We start from the raw sequence: 23,302 nt of genomic DNA, 5'->3' as shown, positions 1-23,302 counted from the left end.
ATTGGCCACATTGACAAAAAGCATATATAGGTAATCATGGAGGTCAACAAAAGTGGCTTCCAGTGGAACATACTGAGGGAAGACTGATTGCTCTACTACTTACTATTCTCTTTGTTCTACGTCACCTCTACATATTGGGTGGGTATGTGAATCTGTACCTTGTGTAGTATCCACCATTATACATCTCTAGCTGCCTTCCTGTTGCTCCAAGGAAACCATGAAATCAATGGTATCAAAGACGGCCTCCTTTCTTCCAACTCACCACTGGCAGGACAGACACCAAAGATAACTGTTGATCATACCACGGCATATTCTTCACCCATAGAATAGTAGTAATAGGAAAGGCAAGAATTTTGATTGAAAGAGAATTTATTAATGATAAGGATTTTGTGCTAAATCAAAAGGCATAAAGTCTCTTGTCAAATAGGGAAGATATATAATATATTGTATTTGAATTTTCCCAGGAGTTTTAATGCAATCCATTTTACTTCATTTTCTCTCTTCTTTTCAGTTCTCATGTTTATCATGAGTAACATATGATCCTAGGTAAATGAAAACTAAAAGTTACACTAGGAAGATATGACTTGGGCTTGTACCAATTACAGAAATGATTCCTAATTCATATTTTCCCATGCACCAGTAACTTCATAACAACTTTTACTTGTTTTCTTTTTGCTACTTTGTTTGCTTTGAATGTAACTATAATTACACTGTCTTATATAGGAGATATATAGGAGAAAATACTGCTGTTTCTCACCCTGTGATAGCAAACTGATTTAGTCAATCGGCAAAACTCAAGACCAATATCAAATGCCGTCTCATACAACTACAAGCTGCCAAAAAGTACACACTCTCACACACGTAGGGTACTAATAACTTGAAACAAATGTGAAAGATTTACACCAGATGAACTATAACCATGAAAATGACTTTTTGCTTTAGCCTTAAAATGTGACATCTTGAGATTCATACTCAAGTAAATCATTATCTCTTTCTCACATTTGAATGACACCTTGATTGGTAGATTATGTTGTAGAAGTAAATTATGTTGTCTCATCCTCCTACTACTGGAGAATTTATGGTACTTATGGTTTCCCATCACTCAAATAATAAGCAATGTTCTGTCCATCTAAATGTCTGTTTTTTTTCATAAAGGGAATAGAATATAGCCAGTGTCAAGTTGGTGCTATTTCTACCTAAGACATCTCAGATCTGACAAAAAAATGTTGTCGGCTTCTCTCATGTTCATTTAAGCGACGTATTTGTACTGAGGATTTTTAATGTTAAGTTCAATTAATTCTCTCTAGCATCCCACACCTCTTCTTCAGAACAATTATCACAGTAAAATTAAATTAAAAATGGCATAGTATATAAGGGCCCTGAAGGCAAGAGCGCCTGTTTGTCCTCTGTTATATTCCTGATATCTACCAGGTCTGGATCATAATGAGTGCACAATCATATATTTTGGATTATTGAATGAATTTTGAAAAATTTGCAATACCTTCGACTCACTTCAAAAAGATGACTGTAAATGTCATCAAGTTAGTATAATACAAATCTTAAAACTCAATGAGCAAAAATTATATTAAAACTTTCAAAAAACAGAAACTCATATATTAGTCATACTTCTCCTTTGGAGGCTAGCAGTTTATCTAGTTTTAAACTATCATTTTCTCTGTGTTTCCAATGAAAAATATATATATATTTATATAGAGAGATACAGTACTCTTTATATGTACTGTATCTATCTAAATATATATATACTGTTTGTATGCATATATGCTGTATGATATATTCATTTTTAACTAGTGTTGAACAACAGGATAATGTTCCATGTTAGCTAGTTAATACGAAACTGAAGAATTTGGCAAATGTTCAGTATGATATGAAGTATAAAGTAGGAAATCATCTAGCATTTAATGTAATTCTTTGGTGTACTGGAAAATTGCTTAGTGGTCACAGCTCAAAACAGAACATTTTTCTTAAATACATTTTTAAATTTAAAAAAAATGGGTATTAAGCCCAATGATGTGTCAGAGAGTGTTCTAGATGTATAAAATAAATTCCTTTAGCACTTTCATTTTAGTGGGAGGAAAGGAGAGAATAACAGGCAATAAATAAATATATACTGTGTCAGGAGGTGATAAGTGTTAAGAAGAAAAGTAGAGCAGGCACACAAAAGAGTAAGCTGGAGGTAGAGGAAGTATATTTTATTCAGGGTGGCTTGGGTTTACACAAGAGAATGAAGTTAATGAAGTCATTTAAGCTAATGTACAACAGCAGATTATTGAACACTCCCCAATCAAAAGAAAACCAGGCTTAAGAATGTCATCGCTGTATGATACATTCATTCATACTCCTTAGTTCTAGATAATGTCAATTATCATTGGTCTAAGCCAGGCTGAATTAAACAATGAATCCCATAATTAACCGCCAGTGAGAATTATAAATTGCTCTTGTGACTATGAAGGATGGCAGGTCACAGATTCAACTGTGCTGATTGCAGCAGTCACCAGAGGGAAGTTTATTCAGTATAAACGAGCATGAGGTTTCACATAAGTAATTTTTTTGTTTAAATTTAAATTTGCAACCTACCTTTAGTGCTATTATAAAACCAGTTGGGTTTGATTTATTTAACAGACTTCTGTACTGCTGAATAGAGTAGTCCACAGAAGCGTGTGTGTAAGAGAAAGCTCTTCTCTAAATCCTGTCTTTATCGGAGCCTGCCTCATGGATGTAAATTCTACATCCTATCCCTGTTTAACAAGTTAAATTTTTAAAAATATTATTTATTAATGAGTTACTATAATCGCTTCCCGAAAAGTTGAAAACTGTAGCTATAATAGTTAAAATATGCTCTAACGGCTGCCTTTATTACTTAAATTGCTTTTTATTGCAGAAAATTGACAACTATTTTTCCTTTGAATTGGAAATATAGGAAGGCATTGTAAGTAAACCCAGGCTATTTTTGTATTTCATCTTTCCCCAGAATTTCCTTTTCAAAATTCTTCATTTCTAACTTTATTCCATGAAGATATTTTTAGGAATAGTTAGTGTTATGAGTCATTGGCATGTTTTACACTTTCACATGGTGAATGACATTATACTAATATTTTTTGCCTTATCAAATATGATAAATATAAGATTTTCATTTGTCTAGAATAATCACCGCAATTTTGTTATAGCCATGATGTAGGCTCTCTCTATTGCATCAAAAAATGAAATAGGATATTCAAATTAATGTTTATTTATGTGAACATTCACACCAACACATATGTACAACTTTATGAACTGGAGAGAAAAGAATAAAAGCCCCAATAAATTGCTTAATACCCAAAAGGTGGGGAATGACTCTGCCAAGAAGCAGCAGCACTTGGATAGCTCTCATTGGATCCAAATCACAGTATGCCTCATAATGAGATTTCATTTGAGCCTATTAAGAATTCTCTGCCTGTGTCTGAGCTCCACCATCAGGAGGGTTGGAAAAGAGGAACTACAGTGATGATTCTAGTTGGAATATAAGATCTAAGAAGATGGTAACAGAAATGATGGAAGAGGAGGATGCCAGGAGACGTGAAGTGTGTGTATGCAATGGCTCAAGGACATAGATTCAGTACCTTGTCACAGGCAGCCTTGGTTCTGACTTCACGCTCTGTGACCTCACTGGCCACATATTTTCTTCCTGGTTGCAACAATGAACAGTAGGCTTTTCATTTGAAGCACACTGCAGACCCTAATAGTTGCTAATCTAAGAGTCCTTCTGTTAACTAATTTTACAACATTTGTTATAATTAAAAGAGATTTTATCACCCACTCTTTCAGTTATTTTATGAAGTCACCCTGAGGACTGAAAACTATGACCTGCTATGATTGGAAACATGTTTTTTAAAATCAGGCAGAAAAGTAGGAATAAATCTGAAAGAGGAGACCAGCCTTACTTTTTTCTATATGTTCTTTCATCTTTCTTTTAAAGAAAATATGAAAAATATTACCAAAATGTTTTTTTCCAGGTACTCCAACATTTTGGCACTGGTTAATGCTTTATGTTACTTTTTCTTCCAGGAGCCTTGGCTGCCAAAGGGTAACCCTGCACAAGAACATGTTTCTTACTTACATTCTGAATTCTATGATTATCATCATCCACCTGGTTGAAGTAGTACCCAATGGAGAGCTCGTGCGAAGGGACCCGGTAAGTACTGCATAGTTTTGTTTTTACTTTTATTTTAAAGGATATAGTACCTGTAAATAGTGAACATGGTGTTCATGTTGGACTTAAGCAGCTGTTTACATGTGTAATCATATTTACTTCTACCGTGGAGTTTTGCATTTTGTGACGCATATCATTTCTATGTAGTTTCTGTAAGAAATTATAGCAGATAAGAATCATACAACAAACCATATATATATATATATATATATATATATATATATATATATATATATATTTTTTTTTTTTTTTAGACAGAGTCTCACTCTGTTGCCCAGGCTGGAGTGCAGTGGTGGGATCTCAGCTCACTGCAACCTCCGCCTCCCAGGTTCAAGCAATTCTCCTGCCTCAGCCTCCTGAGTAGCTGGGATTACAGGCATGCGACACCATGCCCAGCTAATTTTTTTGTATTTTTAGTAGAAACGGGGTTTCACCATATTGGCCAGGCTGATCTTGAACTCCTGACTTCGTGATCTGCCTGCCACGGCCTCCCAAAGTGCTGGGATTACAGGTGTGAGCCACCACACCCGGCCCAAACCATGCATTTCTAAGACTAACCAGTAATTTATTAACATTTATGACAAATGTATTGAGCACATTTTGTGAACATAGATGATACTAGGTACACTAAGGCAGTGCTTCCCAGTGATCCTAGTGTGCCACAAATGGTTACAGGTGTGCCTAGATATTGATCCCCTCTTCATTCTGATGCCAAGTTGGGCTTGGCCCAGTCATCTCTCCTATGAGTAGCTATTCCCTTTTGCTAATGAACCATATAAATATGATCATGTTTTGTGTCATTATGCTTTGGAAAAGGTTTATAATGACACAGGAAATGCAAAAGTTAGGGCAACAGGACATACATCTCTGAAACTCATGCCCACATGCACAATTGCAACAAGCAAATATGGTGACTGTCCTCCTTCTATTTGAGTACTATAGAGAACAGGAGAGCTGAAATCATTTAGCTCCATTACTGAGAACCATTCTGGATTTCTTCTACCAGAATTGTCCTGAAAGTTGTTCAGAATAACCCATATTTGTCATCAGTCTTCTCTCTTTATACTCAAGAAACTGTTTTTCACAGTGATTTCCAATCCTGGCTGCACTTCAGAATCAACAGGGGAGATTTCATAAATATGAAATAGCTACTGTCCACATGGTACTAGAGAGTCAGTAGGTATGAGGTGGAGCCGAGGAATATACCCTGGATATTTCTTCTGTGCTGCCAAGTTTGGAAATCATCAGCCAACTACTGGATGAAGCAAATAAACTGGCAGGGGAGGACAGAGGAGGAGCACCTTGAGGCTCTGCTTTTTCATTGATATCAGTCCCTGGTATTACAAACTAACAAAAACCAGAACTAAAAAGGATTTTGGAGGTTATTTATCCCTGACTCCTCATTTTACATATCAGAAACTTGAGGATAAAAAGGCAAAGCGATTTGCCTCAAATCATATAACTGATTGGAGCGGGGAGCAGGCACTCAAATTCAGGTCTCCTTACTCTCAGTTTTTGTTCTTTCCTTTGCATTGTCACATGTGTCTCTGTAAATCAGTGAGGGCTTAGTAACACCAAACTGGTTGATTAGGTTTCCAAATCTACCAGATTAATTTTTTAAAAATCAAATCACTTTGGTGCTGTGATACCAAGTAACCATTTACTTTACAGAAATTTTTATTTATCAATCCAGTGTTTAAATAATTTATAATTGCAGCCTCTATTATTTAATAGTTATTTTGCCCTCAGTAAATATTTTCATCCCAAAAAGTCCCCAAGTACTTCTCTGCTTTCTCCTTTGCAAACCTGCTTTCCTTAACTTTAACAACAAATCTTTTCCTTATTTGTTAATGGACTGCACTTTAATTGAATGATTCAAAATAGTTTAATGATATAACTGTTTATTAGATTGAGTATGAAATTAGGAATATTTGATAATTTTTGTTCTGCAAAATTGGTGAATCCATATGTTTTATCCTAATGCAAATGTGGAGACAATATGCTGGAATCTAGTAACAGTAGGGACTATTATCACCCCAGGCCTGAATGGACAAGTGGAGGGAAAGGTATATGAACCCAAAGACAGAGAGGTGGTGTGGTAAAGGAGGCCCTGCGGAAACTGAAGACTTCTGTCTTAGGACACGGCCAGCCTATGGCAACCCCACAAAAGGAAGTGGAGAAATAAATATCCCTTGTTCACTCACTCTCATCTTCCAGTCTCTACTGATGGTCCCCATAGCTGAGCTCAACCAGAAACCAGAGGGCAAGGCAGCCCTGCTGGAGATGTACAGATTTATTTCTGTGGGCCCAGGGCAGTGGGAGCAGGATGGAAAGTGCATCTGGAAGCACAAATAGAAGCTATCTAGCTCACAGTGAAGGGCCAAGGGATATTTTCATTTTTGTTTCTCTGCTTAACTGTGTTATGCAAACATCTGTAGATAGCCTCATCTTTCAAAACTGGCTTTTGACAATTCTGCCAACCCAATAACTAAAATGCGTGAAATCTGCCCAGAGCATGCATCCTGTGTGACAGTGGCGTGGCATGGGAAAGCAGCTTAATTTGGCTTCTAATGGCTCCAGAGTGTTAATAATTTTTGCAGTATGAATATATGCAGAGAGACATTATAATCTATCTTTTAAAACCATGGCATCTGTTATCAGAGACAAAGTCCAGTCTTACCTGCAGAATAATGGGACCAAGTGTGTTTATCTTGATGAATTTTCCTTTTTAATGTCAATTGATTTAAAGAAAATTTATCTCTAATTTAATCTTTGCAATATCCGAGCAATGGATGGAATTATCCCCATTTTTAAAGCTGGGGAAACCGAGGCTCGGTGAGAGTAAGTATCCTCCGTAGCATGAGTACTTAGAGATGGGATTCAAATCCAGACCTATCTCACACAGGAGCCAACCTCTCTCTTCTTTACCACTTGGTGCTCTTGATTGTCTTTATTTATTGTCCTAGAAAGATGTCTTCTTAAAGAAATGGGCTCAGCCATTCCGAAGTGATCGCCGCCTATAACCAGACATGCCCACTACAGTTAATTAGGGAAGCTGAACCCCACTGAGGTGAAAACAGAGGTAGAAGCAATTAACTAAGAATCTCTCTGCAGAAAACAGTCACATTTTGGCTCTCCATTTCCCATTAAGAGTAGAAACCATAGGAAAGTTACTCTCTGTACGGAGCAGGCCAAGAAATGAGGCTTCCGTTTTTGAATAATCAACTACATTGATCTGGGAGCATGCTCAGTCACATTACGAAGTATCATAATTCTTGAATAGACTCTTTCTCTTCTTTTTTTGGGAGTCTCACACCCATATCTCCCTGTCTCCCATCTGTAAATGTAAAAGGGACTTCTTATCCACTGTGAGATCTTGTTCAACCTATCTTCCTGAAATAGTCAAAATTCAGGGTTTTTTCTGAGTTTGCTACTAAATTATAGAAACCATGTAGCTTTATGCATCTAATGAGAATAACAAAAACTGCTCTACTCACTTCCCAGCAGTTGTCCTGGAGCCCAAAGAAGCATAAAGCTTTTCAAAACCCCCAAGGGCCTAATATTACAAGTGATTGCTCACAAGGTTGCTGTCAACTCTCACCTTATGACTAACTCCCTAGGTCTCTGTACTTGACTTTTCCAACAAATCTGTTACTCTATTAATTGCTCTTGGCAGTCTCATTCATTGTCATTGCTAGATGTTTCCACTTTCGTAGGCTTTTTAGGGGTAGACATGCCCAGGGACTCTGCCAGCCACAGCACATAGGCTGTCCCCCAGCCACCACTAAGTCAAAACACATATGCCCTGCAGCTCCTGTATCGCCTAGTAACCTTTAATAAACCCCATAAGCAGGTGTCTAGGGACCTGGCTCTGCCACTAGGCACCTGATTTCCTAGGAGAATATGAGTGTGAGATTTAGGGAGCCAGAGAAATTAACAGGAAACTTTCTTCTGTGTATAGAGGAGTGAGATTGATTCACCCAAACACACTAGGCATTCTTAAAGTATGTTTGAAAGAAAGGAAAGAAGCTTATCTTTATGACATGACTAGCACCTGGTTCTTCCAATGTATTTTTAACCTAACAGACTTGCTGGTTTTAGCTATGTGAGAGCAAACTTCCTAAGGAAAAACGATAAAACAGTTTAAAGATAGAATTTTATCCCATCAATGAAGTACTTATTGACCACCAAAAATGTAACTTTTAGCCCTCAGGCTGAAATGAATTTATACTATTTTGGAAACATATCTGTGACATCCCCTTCATGATCCCTCGCAATGAGCCAAGTCTCACATGGAAATAGCTTTGTGAGTCTTGCAACCACACATATGGGGTTTGGTCACATTTTTACCTCTTTCAAACTGTATTTTTTCCACAGAAAACAAAGAGGCAAAAAATTTGGATATTTTTCTCTATATGCCTAAAAGAGCCCATTTCCCTCTGAAGTTAGACAAAATGAAAACAAGCCACCAATAACAAGCCACTTACAATGATCAATGGGGCAATATCATATGTGAGAACACACTGTGCCTCTTGCATATTTTCAAACGTCTGTTTCTTCCATAAGAGAAAATTTGGAAACACATGTCCCTCCTCAAATACATATAAACAGCATAGACTAAAACAAAATAACTACAATGACAAACTTAATTCATGTCTGTAGATTGTGAAGCATACACTTCACCCAGAGGAAATGAACTAGGCTATTTGTTTTTAAGCACTTTCTCTATTTTAACACAGTCGTTTTCCAATGAGAGTTTTGTTAGATCTCTTATCTAACCCTCCATATACAAGCAACATAGGGTTGCTCTCTCTAGGCATGGGAAAATCAGTTTAAGAAAGGGAAGGAAATAATTCTCAAGAAGACATGTTTTATACATTATTCATCCTTGAAACTGCTTACATGCCACCACCAACAGGAACACACATGGTGAAATTTGTATTGCATTTCACCTTGAAAATCCATATTCTGTCATAGAAGTCCAATTTCTTGAGTATCTTTTCTCATCCAAAAGATTATTAAAGTAGATTACAGTTGAAACTGTAAATTCAGGTATCATGAAAGCAGTTTTCCCCATTGTAATACATTTCATTATGAAGGGGATAAACAAGAACTAGAAAAGATTTTATTGCTATTTTCAAGACCCATCTTTTCTAGGATAGAATTCTTCACTTCTAAGGATACAGGCAAAATAGTATCCAAAGGCTGAGAATCATGTCATCGACATTACTAAGTCACATGCAGAATCATATATTTAAAATTACTTGAAATAAATTATTTTAAATACTGAATTTTTCTTGAAAAACTGACACTCTAGAATACATTAGATTAAGGTCCTCCCTAGCCAAGAAAAGTAGAGACAAGGGGAAAAAAAAGAAGAAGAAGAAGAAGAGACAAAGAAAAGCAGCCAAAAAAAAATTTGGGGAAAGAGAAGTTATTGAACATTGTCAATCTACAAATATTTATTGAAATTGCAACTAATATGAGAACGACAACCACAGTTATAAATAAAGAAAAGCGTATCTATCAGCATGTCATCTGTCAGTAATTCGGGCATATGTTTTCTTCAAAAAAAAACCCACAATACATAATTTTTAAAGACAGTTTGTTCTTAAGCAAACTAAAGACAGACAGAGGGGTGGGTTTTGTGTGTTTGTTGTTGTTGTTTGTTTGTTTTCATTTTGGACCAATTCAGGGTCACTGAATCAGCAATGATTTTCCTCACCAATGCCCATGGGGATATATTAAAAAGTTATTTTTTGAAGAGGAAGTTTGCCTTATCCCAAATGTTGTCACACTATTTCTATAAGGTTTTTCTTTGGTTATTATTTTTTTGAGGGTAAGGAAAACACACACACACACACACACACACACACACACAATGCCCTGTCCTCACTGTCAGTGGAGAATCCCTGTGGATTTATGGTCCTTTTCCCATTAAAGTAGTTTCTTCCCTGGGTAGTTTTTGGAAAGTTATATTATCTTCTGAACGGCCAAGGGTGAGAATCTTATTCCTTCCATGTTCTTTTTTTTAAAAAAAGTTAAACTCAAAATAACTCATGGCATAAAGAGGGGCTGAATACATCCTCAGTTTATTGAGTGATGTGAAAATTGCCCATTGTTATTTGTGTCATTTGAGCATTTCATTTCCATAATATCTGAAATGTTATTTTATTTTATTTTTTTTGTTCTATCTGCTCATTCGATGAGCTTCATGTAGAAAGTCAGGAGGCAGAATTAAAAGCATTGTTCTTGCTGCATCTAAAGGAAGCTAGCAGGATACTTGTCATTTTTTAGAAATAAATTTCTCTCTAATTTTTTTTATCTGGTTCTGAAAGGCACAATGCAGAGAGATTAGTTTTTACTGGAAACCTGAGCACTTTGCACCTCAGAAACTGAAACAATCGAGTCCTATTTTCTATAGCCTCTTATATAAGTAAAGTCAAATGAGTTCCAAGTTCTGGAAAGCAACATAAATGTCTTCTAACCTTTATTTTTTCAGAACAATTGAGCCACCAGGCTGTGTCGGAGCTTCTTCTTAGGTAGTCATAGGAAGATTAGCTTAGAATGGATGCTCAGAGCCAAGACGCTAGAGAAGACAAAACCCAGGGTGGAAACTGGACTCCTGCCCAACCCAAGGGAGGCTGGTGCAAGGGACAGTATGTAAATGTGACAGAGGTAACCGAGATAGCAGAGTTTTTGAGATGAGAGGTCAATGGTAAATAAAACCAGATTGAAATGATCTATTTCAGTAGCTTATGGAAAAAACTAGATTGGGAACGAAAGTGTATGATGTATTTGAAGGACAATGCAGAGACAGTAATGCCAAGATGTGGTAATGGAATGAAGTATCCTACCCTGGTCATCTATGCTACTTCAGTTTACTTACATGTCAAAACCAATAAATGGTCTTTTAACCAAGGTCACATGGTGCAGAAAAGTATAGAGGATTTCTTTATTCCTTTTTAAAGTTATTATTTATAATTGGATGCTTTCTCATACAGATTTGAAGGAGAATCTCTTCCTAAAGTGGATATAAACATATACCCAATCTCCAGTTTCTTTCATTTGGCCGATCTTGGTGGTACCTCTACACATGAAATCAGTGACTTACAAATGGTATCTTGTGACATGTTTTACACAGAAAGTCTTCATCTCAAAATTTGCAGTTAGCTTCCCCTGCTTTGAGAAGGCTGTCATGAACTTAGTGCAGAATTTGTTATATATTTGTTTTTATTGTCAAAGAGCTTCCAATTGAGTTGGTAGAGGTTTGCACACTCCGTTAGGGTATGTTGGATCATTGCTGGAATGTTGTGAAGTGACACTTGATTTGATATTTGTTGTGCTTAGCTGGATTACTCCAGATTACATCATTGTTCTTGCTGAACTTCAGGATCTAAATCCTCGCTCTTCTACTTAACAGATGAATCTTTAATATTGAGTAAGTTACTTAACCTAACTGTGCCTTGCTTTCCTAATGTATAAAATGGAGATCATAATAGTACCTTTCTCATAAAGCTGTCTGTGAAAAATAAGCTAATATGCCTAAAGTCCACAAAACGTCATCTGGCACACAACTCTCAAAAATCAGCTGTCATTATTTGTATTATCGTTGTTAGCTTTATCATTAGGGCTTTATCACCTGTCAATTACAAACTGTGGCACCTTGTTCATTTCTGTGTGGTACAGAGCAGGAGGTGTGAAACTCAGGGCACTTGTAAAACACTGCTTAAATCTAAAAGGGACTAAGCATAAAAGTAGAATACACATATGTAGAGGCTTGTAAATAACAAATAACCTGAAGGGCTGTTGTCTGAAAATATACAGCTAAATCAGTGGTGGCTTGAGCATCCCTAATGAAGAGTGATATAAGACTCTCACTATACCATATAGAGAAAAAACCCTAAGAGTACTAAGTGGTTAACTTTTATTCCCCTATCACATTTCTTTGTTGTTGTTGTTGTTGTTTTGTTTTTTAATCAGAATTGTGTAGAGCCTACACTTCTGTTTGCCCTGGTATTGTCTTCTTAATACTTCCAAAGTGCTTCCTTTGCCAATTTCAGGATCATCTCCTGCTGTATTTATCTCAGATGAGACTTTTTTCTCCAGTGTTTGTTTTTAATTCTTTTCCTAAACACACCAAATCACAACCACACAGTTCCATAAACTCAAACTCATTTTCTCTGAGACTTTATCAGGAATCATCTCAAGATTGCATAACAGACTCACTTTTAATTGAAAATGTTGCATCCTTAAATTCCTCTGGAGAAAGATTGCAGTATTTTCCTACAAAGCTGCTTACTGCTAGACTTTCTGATGAAGTTTCTACTTCATTCAGCTGGCTTTAAAGACTGTACAGGTTGACAGTTTTCCAGGTGAGCCGAGGGTCTTTTTGTCCCTTAGTTTATCAACTGAACTGGTATTTTGACAAAAAGTCCTGTAATTCCTCCTTATGAGGTTTTAAAATATATGTGAATCAAAGTCAGGATGTTTCTCATTGGGTTGTGAGTTTACTGCAACAGGAGTTTACAACAACAGGAGTTGCAGTAAATTCACTGCAACAAGTACTGAGGAGACTCTCTCTGAACCCTTAATTCTTCCAAGATGTGGTCTGCATCAGCATCACCCGGGCTTCGGTTAGAGATGCAGAATCTCATGTAGGCTTTTACATGGGCATCTTGCGTGGAGTTGAGGTTTGGGGTACAGGTCCTGTCACTCAGGTAGTGAGCATAGTACCCAATAACTGGTTTTTCAACACATACCTTCCTCTCTCCCTCTTGCCTCTAGTAGTCCCCAGTCCCTGTTGTTTCCATGTTTATGTCCTTGTGTGATCAATGTTCAACTCTCACTTGTAACAGAGAACATGTGATACATGTTTTCCTGTTCTTGCATTCATAAATTTAAGATAATGGCCTCCAGATGCATTTATGTTGCTGCAAAGGATATGATCTCATTCTTTCTTATGTCTGCATGGTATTCCATGGTGTATACGTATCTTCTGTATCTGTAATAAAAGGAGAAATTTTAAAAACTAAAAAATAAAATTAAAAGATTATTATGCTTAAATAAATAAATAAGAAATGCAGAATCTCAAGCCCCACACCACACCTTCTGAATCAGAGTCTCAAATTATTTCTCATGGACAAAGGCTGACTGGTGAAAAACGAAACTTGTGTGATGACCCCATGAAGTGGGACCCTTTCCATCATTTTTTTGTTTGTGTGTTTGTTTGTTTTCTCTGTAATTGCTCTTTTTCTGAGGAAATACAGTTTGGGATGGAGGGGTGGAAAGAAGGGACTCTGAGTATATTTGATTCAGACAAAACTTATTTTCTTTTAATTGAAATGATAAGGGGAGCAGAAAAGGACATGCTTTTAAATGAACCCCATGTAAAGATGGCCATTGCAGAAAAAGTATTCAATTGCATACATAAATAGGACTTCAGTGGCGAGCATCCTTCTTAGTGTCACATGTAATTGAATTTGGCTGATAAATAAGCCTTGCATCTCTTCTTTATGAGAAAAAGTGCTTATGGATTTTACATGTAATAGGTTCAAGGGTTTTGAAAAGTTCTGGATGATTTGCATGCAGTGTAAATAATTTAAAAATGTGAACTATTGTTACGAGGTGAAAGCAAGTATACTATCAAAATTTAACTACGATGTTTATAGGCAACTATATTTTTAAATATTTTATTTGAGGATTATCTCAAGACCAGAAAGGCATTAACATAAACTACAAATCATGAAGGCAGGAAGTGTCTCAACTAAATAGATAAACTAAATAGATAAATTGGGGGGAAAAGATTACTCCTGAAATGTAGATGGACTGTTATTGAGCTACATATCCTGTAATATCTGAATCATATAAGACCACTTTTTGAAGAAAATTGTTTTATTTAAATTTTCCCATATGATTATCCTACTACCATAATTTTCATGTGATGTTACAGGGTATATATTACAGTGGTTCATTATCTGAAATTGATTAAAAATAAAATGGTGATGGCTGAGTAGCTCCTGTCTGGCAAAAACCTCTCACAGATAACAACTACAATCCCTGAACAAAATATAAAAAGAAATTATCTGAAGACCCTGGAGAGAGACCAAGACAGGGAGATGCTAGAAGGAAGATGAGACTTTAAAATGGAGATAGTTGTGAGTGGAGTTCCCTCGGTTTTATCCCTTTCCAGGACAGGTAAAACTCTGATAGAAAACTCTCAATTTTACTGACTTGAATAATATAAGACAGAATTTAGGGCAGCTACAGCTCCCCAAAAGTGAAGGAAATAAATCTCAAAAAGAAAAGAGTCAGAGAAGAGGGGCCTCAGATTCTGTGTATATACTTGTGTGTGGTCTTTCACTGACCACATAACCATGTGAATGTGGAGTCCATGAGCACATCATACTTGTTTAATATGTATTATTTAGTGTATGAATGAAAAGATGATCTAACAGCCATACCCTTCATAGAGCATTCCAACAAGCTAGAATACCTCATAACAAATGTATTTACTTTAAGAGGTCTGACAGAGAAAAGAGAACATCTCAAGGTAGGATTAGGGCACCTTTACTAATCTTTAAAGGAGGTTCTTCCATTGTCCCTTGTTTGACATTTGGAAGTTGTTTAACACTTCAGTAATGAACCACAGTAAACTTTGTTCCAGATGAAAAGTGTTCTTTTATGTTGTAAAGTGAAAGGATAGATGGAAAAGGATAGCTTAAAGAATGCTACAAAATGGTGCAAATGGCCATGGAATATTCACATGCCCCTTGGGCAGCCTTTGCCTATACCCAAAGGCACATACGCATGCCCAGTCTGAAGACCATAGCGCAAAGGGAAACACCTGTTTGACCAAGACTGCAGGGGATAAATGACAGGGTATAGCAGACCTTAGGGACTGCCATCCTCTAAAGAACTCACACTGGAAACCTAGAAAAACTTGACAAAAATTTAAGATGCCCCCACAGGAATCCATCCAGCATGGTAAGTTTTCTATTGATGTCAGCAGCCTGACCGCTGCAGATATGTACTGATCTTTGTAGACATTTGCAAGAATTGTAGGGCTGTTAGGTAAAAAGTTCCCTGGAATTTATTTGTCAGATCATAGATAAGCAGCTCTTGTTTGGACACTTGATAAAATAATATTGAATTAGGAGTTAAAATGTTTTCAATCGAACAACATTATAAACACTACCCAAAGCCATATTCATTTTGATTTAATAAGCAACTGCTGCTCACTTTCTATATAAATATTATTGGGTTTAAGTCCTGAGGGTGGAGATGGAAGAGGCAGCAGAGACATAAAGATGATGAATCAGGTAGAAACATATTTAACAGCAATTACATATTCACTCAATATGTAGTCTAGATATACATTAAATAAAACTTAATAAAAAAATTAACCTGGCCAATTTAACCAACATAGACCACAAATCTTTATCATTCAGTCTCTCTTAAAATGTCTTTTCCTTCAGGTAAAATATTTAGAAATTGACTTATTGATTCTTCCTCACCTGTTCAAGTAAACATCACTTCACACTCTTCCCTCTGTGCTAAAGCAAACTGATAAGAAAACATTTTTTGAAGCTTCAGGGAAATGTAAATAACTATCTTTAATCATTAGAGATCATGCTGAACATATAGCAAAGTTTATTTCTGTTTTGAAACAAAACTTGGCAGAAATAAAATTGGCAGCTTTGATTCAGTGCAAAGTATTGTGGAGTTGGTACTATTTAGACCATTTCGAAATAATTTCTAAATATTTTATTTATTAATATGTTTGTATAGTGGGGAATGTGGTTTTAGTTGTTTGCTGTAAGTTTCCAAACATATTTATTTGGCCCTCTAGTAACTAAAGAAACAGAGAAGATACTCTTCAGGCTCTTCATTTTGCCTCAGTTTTGTCCATGCGAATTTGAAAAGTAAATCAACAGTCAGCCACCTCTTTTACTGTAAAGTAGCCTGTATTGCAGCCCGCCAAAAATAGAAAAGTTGGAATAAAGTAGAATGTGTTTGACTTTGGCAGAATCTGCTAATCTGTTCCTTGTAAATTTTCACACAAACTGGGTAGATTATTTAATATTAATAACACAAGCCCCACTAGTCTGATCCATTTTTTCTCCTCTGACTTAACTGAGAAGAGAATTTTTAACTGTCTTAAAATAGGCTACAAAAATTACTTTTTTTAGAAATCATTGTACATAGTGGCACTTATTTGTTTATGTATCTGTCTCCCCACTGGAAGGTAACTTCTTTGATTGCAAGCATTGAACTTTATCTTTGCAGCCCTAGCCCAGGATTGGACACAAAAATGCAAGCACAGTTACTGCATCAAACTTAGCCACTGTTTTGAAAAACCAAAAGAGCTTATCTAAAGTATGCATTTTAATCAAATCCTGGCAGAATATAGGAAACATATGGCTGTTATTTTTAATTCTCCTTTGCCAAATTTATTTTACAGCAAAACAAAACTAAAACATCTCACAAAATGTTCCTTAATGTGTTATTGTACCTAACCATATGAAATCAACACAGAAGCTGAATCTAATAGCCCAGTTTTACCAATGAGAGGGAGAAATTGCAGTCGTTTTTTTTGTGTGTGTGTGAAAGCTAAGAGTTTTTGTGCACACGAAATGTATCATGAGAATTAAGTATACCCTGAAAATGAAATATGCACAGGCTTGGCCTTGCCAAAGTTTTCAGAGCGCTTACTTTTGGCAACACTTCCCTGGGTCTTCTCTTTGTGAACCTGTGAAGACGGTGAGTTTCTTAGGAGTAGGGACTCTGTTTGACAACTTTGGATCTTCTAGCCTACTGCCTGCAATACAGTACAAGCTCAATAAATATTTGATAAACCACATTCCAAATCTGCATTCTCTGTGATCCCCCAGCCCCTCAATTTTCCTACTCTATGGTTTCAAAGAGTGATAGGACAAAATGTGTGTGTAGTCCCTTCCTGAGGTATTGGCATTTTAGTAAGGAAAACAGCTTTAAGCTAAAGAAATGAAACCATATGGCATGTCAGGCATTCTGAAGATGATGGAAGGCATTCTGAATGGCAAGATAGTATTCCTTAGCTCCCTGTTATACATGGTAATAGGCCTGTAGTGCAAATGATGCCAAGAATAGTTCATGGTGGATTTTCAATTGCTTAAAAGTAGGACATAGGCCATGATCATTGCTTTTCGTTGTTTCCACAGATCAGCTCTGGTCTCCTTTCTATTTCTCATACTTAAGGTCTTCCTCTATTTCTCATACTTAAGGTCTTCCTCTACCCCCACCACAACAGAAAAACACCTCAAAACATTGATTACCTATTATAAGGTTGGTCTTGTTTCTCAAAAACAAAAATTCCAAAGCAGTTTACATTTGGAGGCACTCTTTGCTATCGATGGTTCTTGAACATATTGCCACACAAGATTTCCTATGTTATGTAGATTAGAGGAATTTTCTTAAGTGTCCTTGAAAAATATAATAGGAAATAAATTCACTACTGAACATCTATCTTCTATGAAGTTTTGAGGTTGACTTGATTTATTAGACTAAGGAAAACCTGTGTTCTATAATTCTGATTCCATTTTTAATCAAATTATTATAAACGCCCTTTGGGGCATTTTGTGGAAAAGATAGATTAAATAGTGTACCCAATTAAAAAACTGAAGGATCCCTTCCACTTGAAAGTTACATACTGCTCAACAAACTGTATGTTTTATTAAAACATGAACTGGTAGTAAGGGCACTGAATAGTGATATGACTCATTGAAGCCAAAGTGGATAATATGGCTTTCACTTACATATCATTCACAGTGGCAATTATCTCTTTTTATATTAATGAAGAAAATAAAATAGAGTATAACTCACAAATTTTATCTATTTTTGGCTTCAAGTATTTCTTGTTTTACTTGGAAGTGATGCATTTATATTATTTGAGTGCAGATTTTTGTCTTGCAATTTGGGAGATCATACTACTTAAACAAAATTACACTGGTGTGACTTATCTTTAGAAAGCTAGTGGAAAGTTGCTTAGCTTATTTGATCTGATCTGAGTGACTTCCTTAATACCCCATGCTGCTAATTAAGAAACCATCTCAGAATGGAGGTAAGGACTAACCCTAATCAAGAGGCCCCATCATTTTGTTTAATGCCTGGTTTACTCCATCCTTGACAGAAAGGTTATAATTAAGTCAGGGGCTATATGACAATATCTTATTCATGTTGATACTCCCAGAGCTAGCTTAGTTCCTGGCTCATAGCAGGTGTTCCATAAATATTTGTTGAATGCAACTGAATTACCTTGAATATCTTGGGCACAGGATTCTTAATCAGGGGCCTAAATTAGAAATTCTGAAAAATAGTTTGAAAACAAAAAGACAGATGAGGTGTGGTTCTGTATATTTCTTAAAAAATTATCAGGTGACACTGATAAACCACCTTAGTTATGAAACATCGATCTAAGTGCTAAACTATTTTTGTGAAAAATTCCAATAGTCAGCTTGATCACCTAGATATTTCTAATTATTTTCATGAGGTGTTTCTTTTAAAAATGAATAGACTGGTGATTTTTAAAATTTGTGTGAGCTTTTGAGGCCTTTAGCCTCCAAGCAATATCTTGCGTCAAACCCAAATATGGTCAATTCTCATTTTTATTCATGAATTCCACCTTTGCAAATTTGTCTTTTCCTATAAATTATTTGTAACCCCCAAATCAATACTCCTAGAAGATTCGCTATCATTCACAGACATTCACAGAATGTCCAGAAATTGGAGCCACCTGATGTACAGCTCCCAGCTGAGGTTAAACAAGGCAATGCTCTCTGTGTCTTCTTGTTTCAGTTCTCATACTACGAACAAATGTCCTTTTTGTGGTCTATTTAGTGCCACAATTTTTACATTTTTATGAATTTGTAAATTGGTTGGTGATTTTATTGTTTTAAATAGCCCTTCAAGCATAGTACTGAAGTGCTGTATGATGTTCCTAAGCACAAGAAAGCTGTGATGTGGCTTACAGAGAATATGTGTGTGTTGGAGTTTTCTTCAGGTAGAAGTAATAGTGCTATTGGCTGAGAGTTCGGTGTGAATGAAGCAGCAACATATGTTAAATAAGGTGTCTTTAAACAAAACACATAAAATAAAGTTAGCTATCGATTGCTGGGTGAAAATGTTTGTGACCAGAGGCTTACAGGAACCTAACCATGTGTTTTCCCTAGAAGCAATGGCTCAGTATTTGCTATTTCAGTTTTTGAAGCAACTTTATAGACCATAACTACTGAAAATAACAATAATTAACTGTATATAAAACTGGAAGCCAAAATTGCTCTGGGTGACAAAGGCATAAGACCATCATCTTTGTTCTCTTCCCATCTCCTTCTCCCCAAGTGACAGCCTCCAAAACATATGCTTAATTTCTGGATCCAGAAAGAATAGGGCTTTTAAATAAGAATAGCCTTCCAAATGAATCCAGAGTAACAACTGAATTTCACATTTTATTTATATACTTGGGTGTTATGTAAATATAGCAAGTACTTGCTTAGAAAATACAAAACTAACATTATATTAAATAATCCCAGTTAGGAAGGTAATCAGATGGGGTGGAGGGAAGCCAGTGCTTTTCTGAGCCAAATATAAATTACTTTTAGATTACCTGGTGTTTTTAATTATCTGCACCACTGTACCACTTTGGTCAGAATCAGAGCTTGATTCTACCTCTGACAATGCCATATCTGCCTTCTCCTGGGCCCAGGGGGCTTTCAATAAACCTTGAAAGAAAAGGAAACACAATAGAATATCTGTTGGCTCAGCACAACAGGTTCTGAGTAAACGAATTACTACTCTTATGCATTAAATAAAATGTATGGTTCGGAAAAGGTGCTACAGTACTGAAAGTCACTTCATGGCTATCTTGCTTTTTAAGGAAAAGGCCTAAAATGCAGTCAAATTCAAAATAAAGTAAGAAGCAGCATAATGTAAAACAGAGTATTTGGTAAAATAATAATAATGCAAATAACCACTCCCTAATACCTAAGATTTTGAATGCTAAATTCCGTTGTCATTATTGTTGTTGTTAAGACATAAGCACAGCTAAGTACCCTCAGTCACGCATCCTCAACTGGGGACATTTTACTCCCCAGGGAAGACTGGGCAACATCTGGAGACATTTTTGATTGTCAAGAGTGTGTGGGAGATGCCACTAACATCTAGTGGATAGAAATTAGTTATACTGCTAAACTCCCAACAACATACAAGGCAGCCCCCGCAACAACAACAAAAATCTACTCCAAAATGCTAATGTACCAAGATGAAAAATCCTATTCCAGGAGTGACTAGTAAATAAAAGTATTCCATTATGCAGTACAAGCAATGGTTATTTCTATACAGACAACAATATTAATCTGACTCTTCCAAGGGTGTGGCTCCTACGTCTGCATTGAGTTCTCAGCAAGGATGTCATCCTAATCTCTGTGCCCAGAGAGCGCTTGATCCCAATATACAACCAAGGCTCCCATATGAAAACAAAAGCATAAACAGCAGCTAGGCTCAGCGTATCTCCTGGGTTTATATATGAAATTTATCACCTGACTCTCTCCTCTTTACTGCTAAAGGAACATCATCAACAAATCAGTGAATTTCAGAAGCAGCATTAAAAATATCTGCACTATTTGCTTCACTGGCCATAGAAAAGGGGCCATAAAAGTCATGCATCAAATCCTTAGACGGTGCCTAAGATTATGAGTCTGACAAATTGCAGGAAAATGAACCCATCTGTGTAAGTCCGCAGAATGCAACAAGGAAGAACATTTTGTGGACTAGTTTTCCACTGGCTTATTTGGCTATTTACATGTAATAGCAGTGATCTGTGCATTCACTCTGATTTGTGGGTATAGCAGGTGGCACATGTTTACAGATGCTTGGGAAACTGCCTTGCAAGCTGAATGCAGATACTTTGGCTTCTTTTCACATTTGCTCTGTGCTCACTGGCAGATCTTTACCTGTGTCTTTCTCTGAGTATCTTTCTTTCTTTCTGACAGGTGAGCTGCAAGATTTTGCATTTTTTCCACCAGTACATGATGGCCTGCAACTATTTCTGGATGCTCTGTGAAGGGATCTATCTTCATACACTCATTGTCGTGGCTGTGTTTACTGAGAAGCAACGCTTGCGGTGGTATTATCTCTTGGGCTGGGGTATGTATTTTCTGCAGCTAAGTTTTGAGTCACTTTCACCTCTGTCTGTATGCTTTCAGTCTTCTTCTAGTCTTGGTCTCAGAGAATAGAGTCAAGTCCCAGGTCCTTCAAGGAATGATGGAACACAGGTACTGGCAGGAGTTCAGTCTCCAAAAGACCTGTGGAAGCCCTTTAACAATCTCAGTCCAACTGTGCTGAACATGAGGGTCTGCACAGAGAAGGAAGATAAGGGTGACTTCCAAAGGGTAACTTCAGGAAACAAACCTAGCTAATGATGGACACAAAATGTTCCTGATTGAGAGAAGATCTGATTAGGCCTCCTTCTGCTTTATTCATCACATGTTTGTAGAGCAAAGGAGAATTTCACATTTTGAATTATGTACCTCCCCTACCCTGGCTTCATTTTCCTTCATCAAGAACATTTCTTCCTGTCAATCCATCAGCAGGATTCCTCCAGTGAAAGCTCAGGAAGTGGAGTACAGCTGAGAGGCAGATATAACCACGTGGGCTTCCAAGTAGAGCCTGTGTGACATCATAGCACATGGCATTGGCTCGGGAAAGCTTAGGGCTGGATTGTTTAAGCTGTGGCTGCTTCTGTACAAACTAAGGCAGGGTGCTAAAGTCCTTCAGGGATGCTCTAGAATTGCTCCCTTTCCCCCAGGGCTGCTGAAAGTCCAGCTCCCCCTGGTGGAAGGGAACTGAACAGAAGGTGAGGCAATGAAAGAAAATAAATGCTGCGATAAAAACACATGCTGCCTTATCAAAAAAAAAGTTTCAGCCTTACCTTGAAACTTCCATGCCAGAGGAGGAACTCGTGGGCCATCCCTCACTGACTATAGAGCCAAGGGCTTCTCTCACCACATCCACCCCACATGATGGGTGACTGTGACTCTGAGAGCAGAGGCTGTGGATGGCCTTCAACTAAGCTTGCCCTTTAATGCAGCAGGCTGGGGAGCCCCTACAAGTACTGGTAAGAGAGGAGAGGTGTAGTGAGGAGGGAGGATAATCCAAGGGATTTTTTTAAAAACATCACCTTTTGTATTTAAAGCCCTGCCCAACAGGCATTGTCGCCAACTTTATAGAATTGTGCTTGGGAAGTCATATAAGCAGCCTAGAGTCTTTCCTGCAGTCTGTAAACTGCAGAAAGGGGCTGGTGTTATGCCATACTGGTTTCCATAACACCCTTACATAACAGGGGTACATGGTTTTAACCAAATGCATTGCCCAAGCCCAATGGGATAATCCGATAATGGTGGGTCAATGGGGCAGATAGGCGGGATGCCTCAAAATTGAATTGATGATGCTACAATTATTTGGTTGCAAGCAACAGAGTAAGATGTTCTAACTTAAGCAAATACAGATAAGTTGTCAGAATCTAGTGTATCTCATGGAATCTAAGGGCAGAAATACAGCCAGGCAACTAAAAGGGCTGTAGCCTGGGAGCAGATAAGCCAGGAGCTCTCTCCCTCTGCCTTTTGTCTTTGTTTTTCCTCTGCGTATCTGTTTTTACCCTTCTCTTTCTTTACAGGCCATAGACCATAGGGTCTCTGCTCCCTCCAGTTTTCATAGTAAATACATCCTGCCCCAAAGTTTCCTGAGTACACGTTTCTGTTCCAGGCACTCACAGAAACTAAATGCCCATCTTTAAGTTCCAATTCTGAATAGCAGGACAAGAAAATCTGATTGATCCAACTGAAGGCAGGTAGCCTACCCTGGTTCAATAAACTGTGGCCAAGAAAATTGAGGGGGATGTTATCACATACTGTGAACATGTCTAGGGATTGTGAACCCTCCAGCAAAGGACTGAGAAAGGGGTCTTTGTGAACTGTACAGGCTGTCTAGGATATTCACCAGATCACCTCATCTGCATGGCTGCTCCCTTATAAGGAGAGCAGTGCTGCACCCTGTTTCCTT

The 23,302-nt window shown here is 37.2% G+C and overlaps 1 protein-coding gene across 1 annotated transcript in view; it reads left to right on the top strand.

The window, feature by feature from the left end:
- Nucleotides 1-23,302, top strand: part of CALCR (calcitonin receptor) — a 150,120-nt gene that overhangs the window by 109,641 nt on the left and 17,177 nt on the right. The window contains exons 8-9 of the mRNA XM_001168038.6: nucleotides 4,063-4,189; nucleotides 21,235-21,388. Coding sequence (XP_001168038.2) covers nucleotides 4,063-4,189; nucleotides 21,235-21,388 — 281 coding nt within the window. The remainder of the gene's footprint in view (nucleotides 1-4,062; nucleotides 4,190-21,234; nucleotides 21,389-23,302) is intronic.

This window comes from Pan troglodytes, chromosome 6 (assembly GCF_028858775.2).
Source record: "Pan troglodytes isolate AG18354 chromosome 6, NHGRI_mPanTro3-v2.0_pri, whole genome shotgun sequence".
NCBI lineage: Eukaryota > Metazoa > Chordata > Mammalia > Primates > Hominidae > Pan > Pan troglodytes.
Note: the sequence above shows the minus strand (reverse complement) of the source record. Positions and strands in the feature narration are given on the sequence as shown.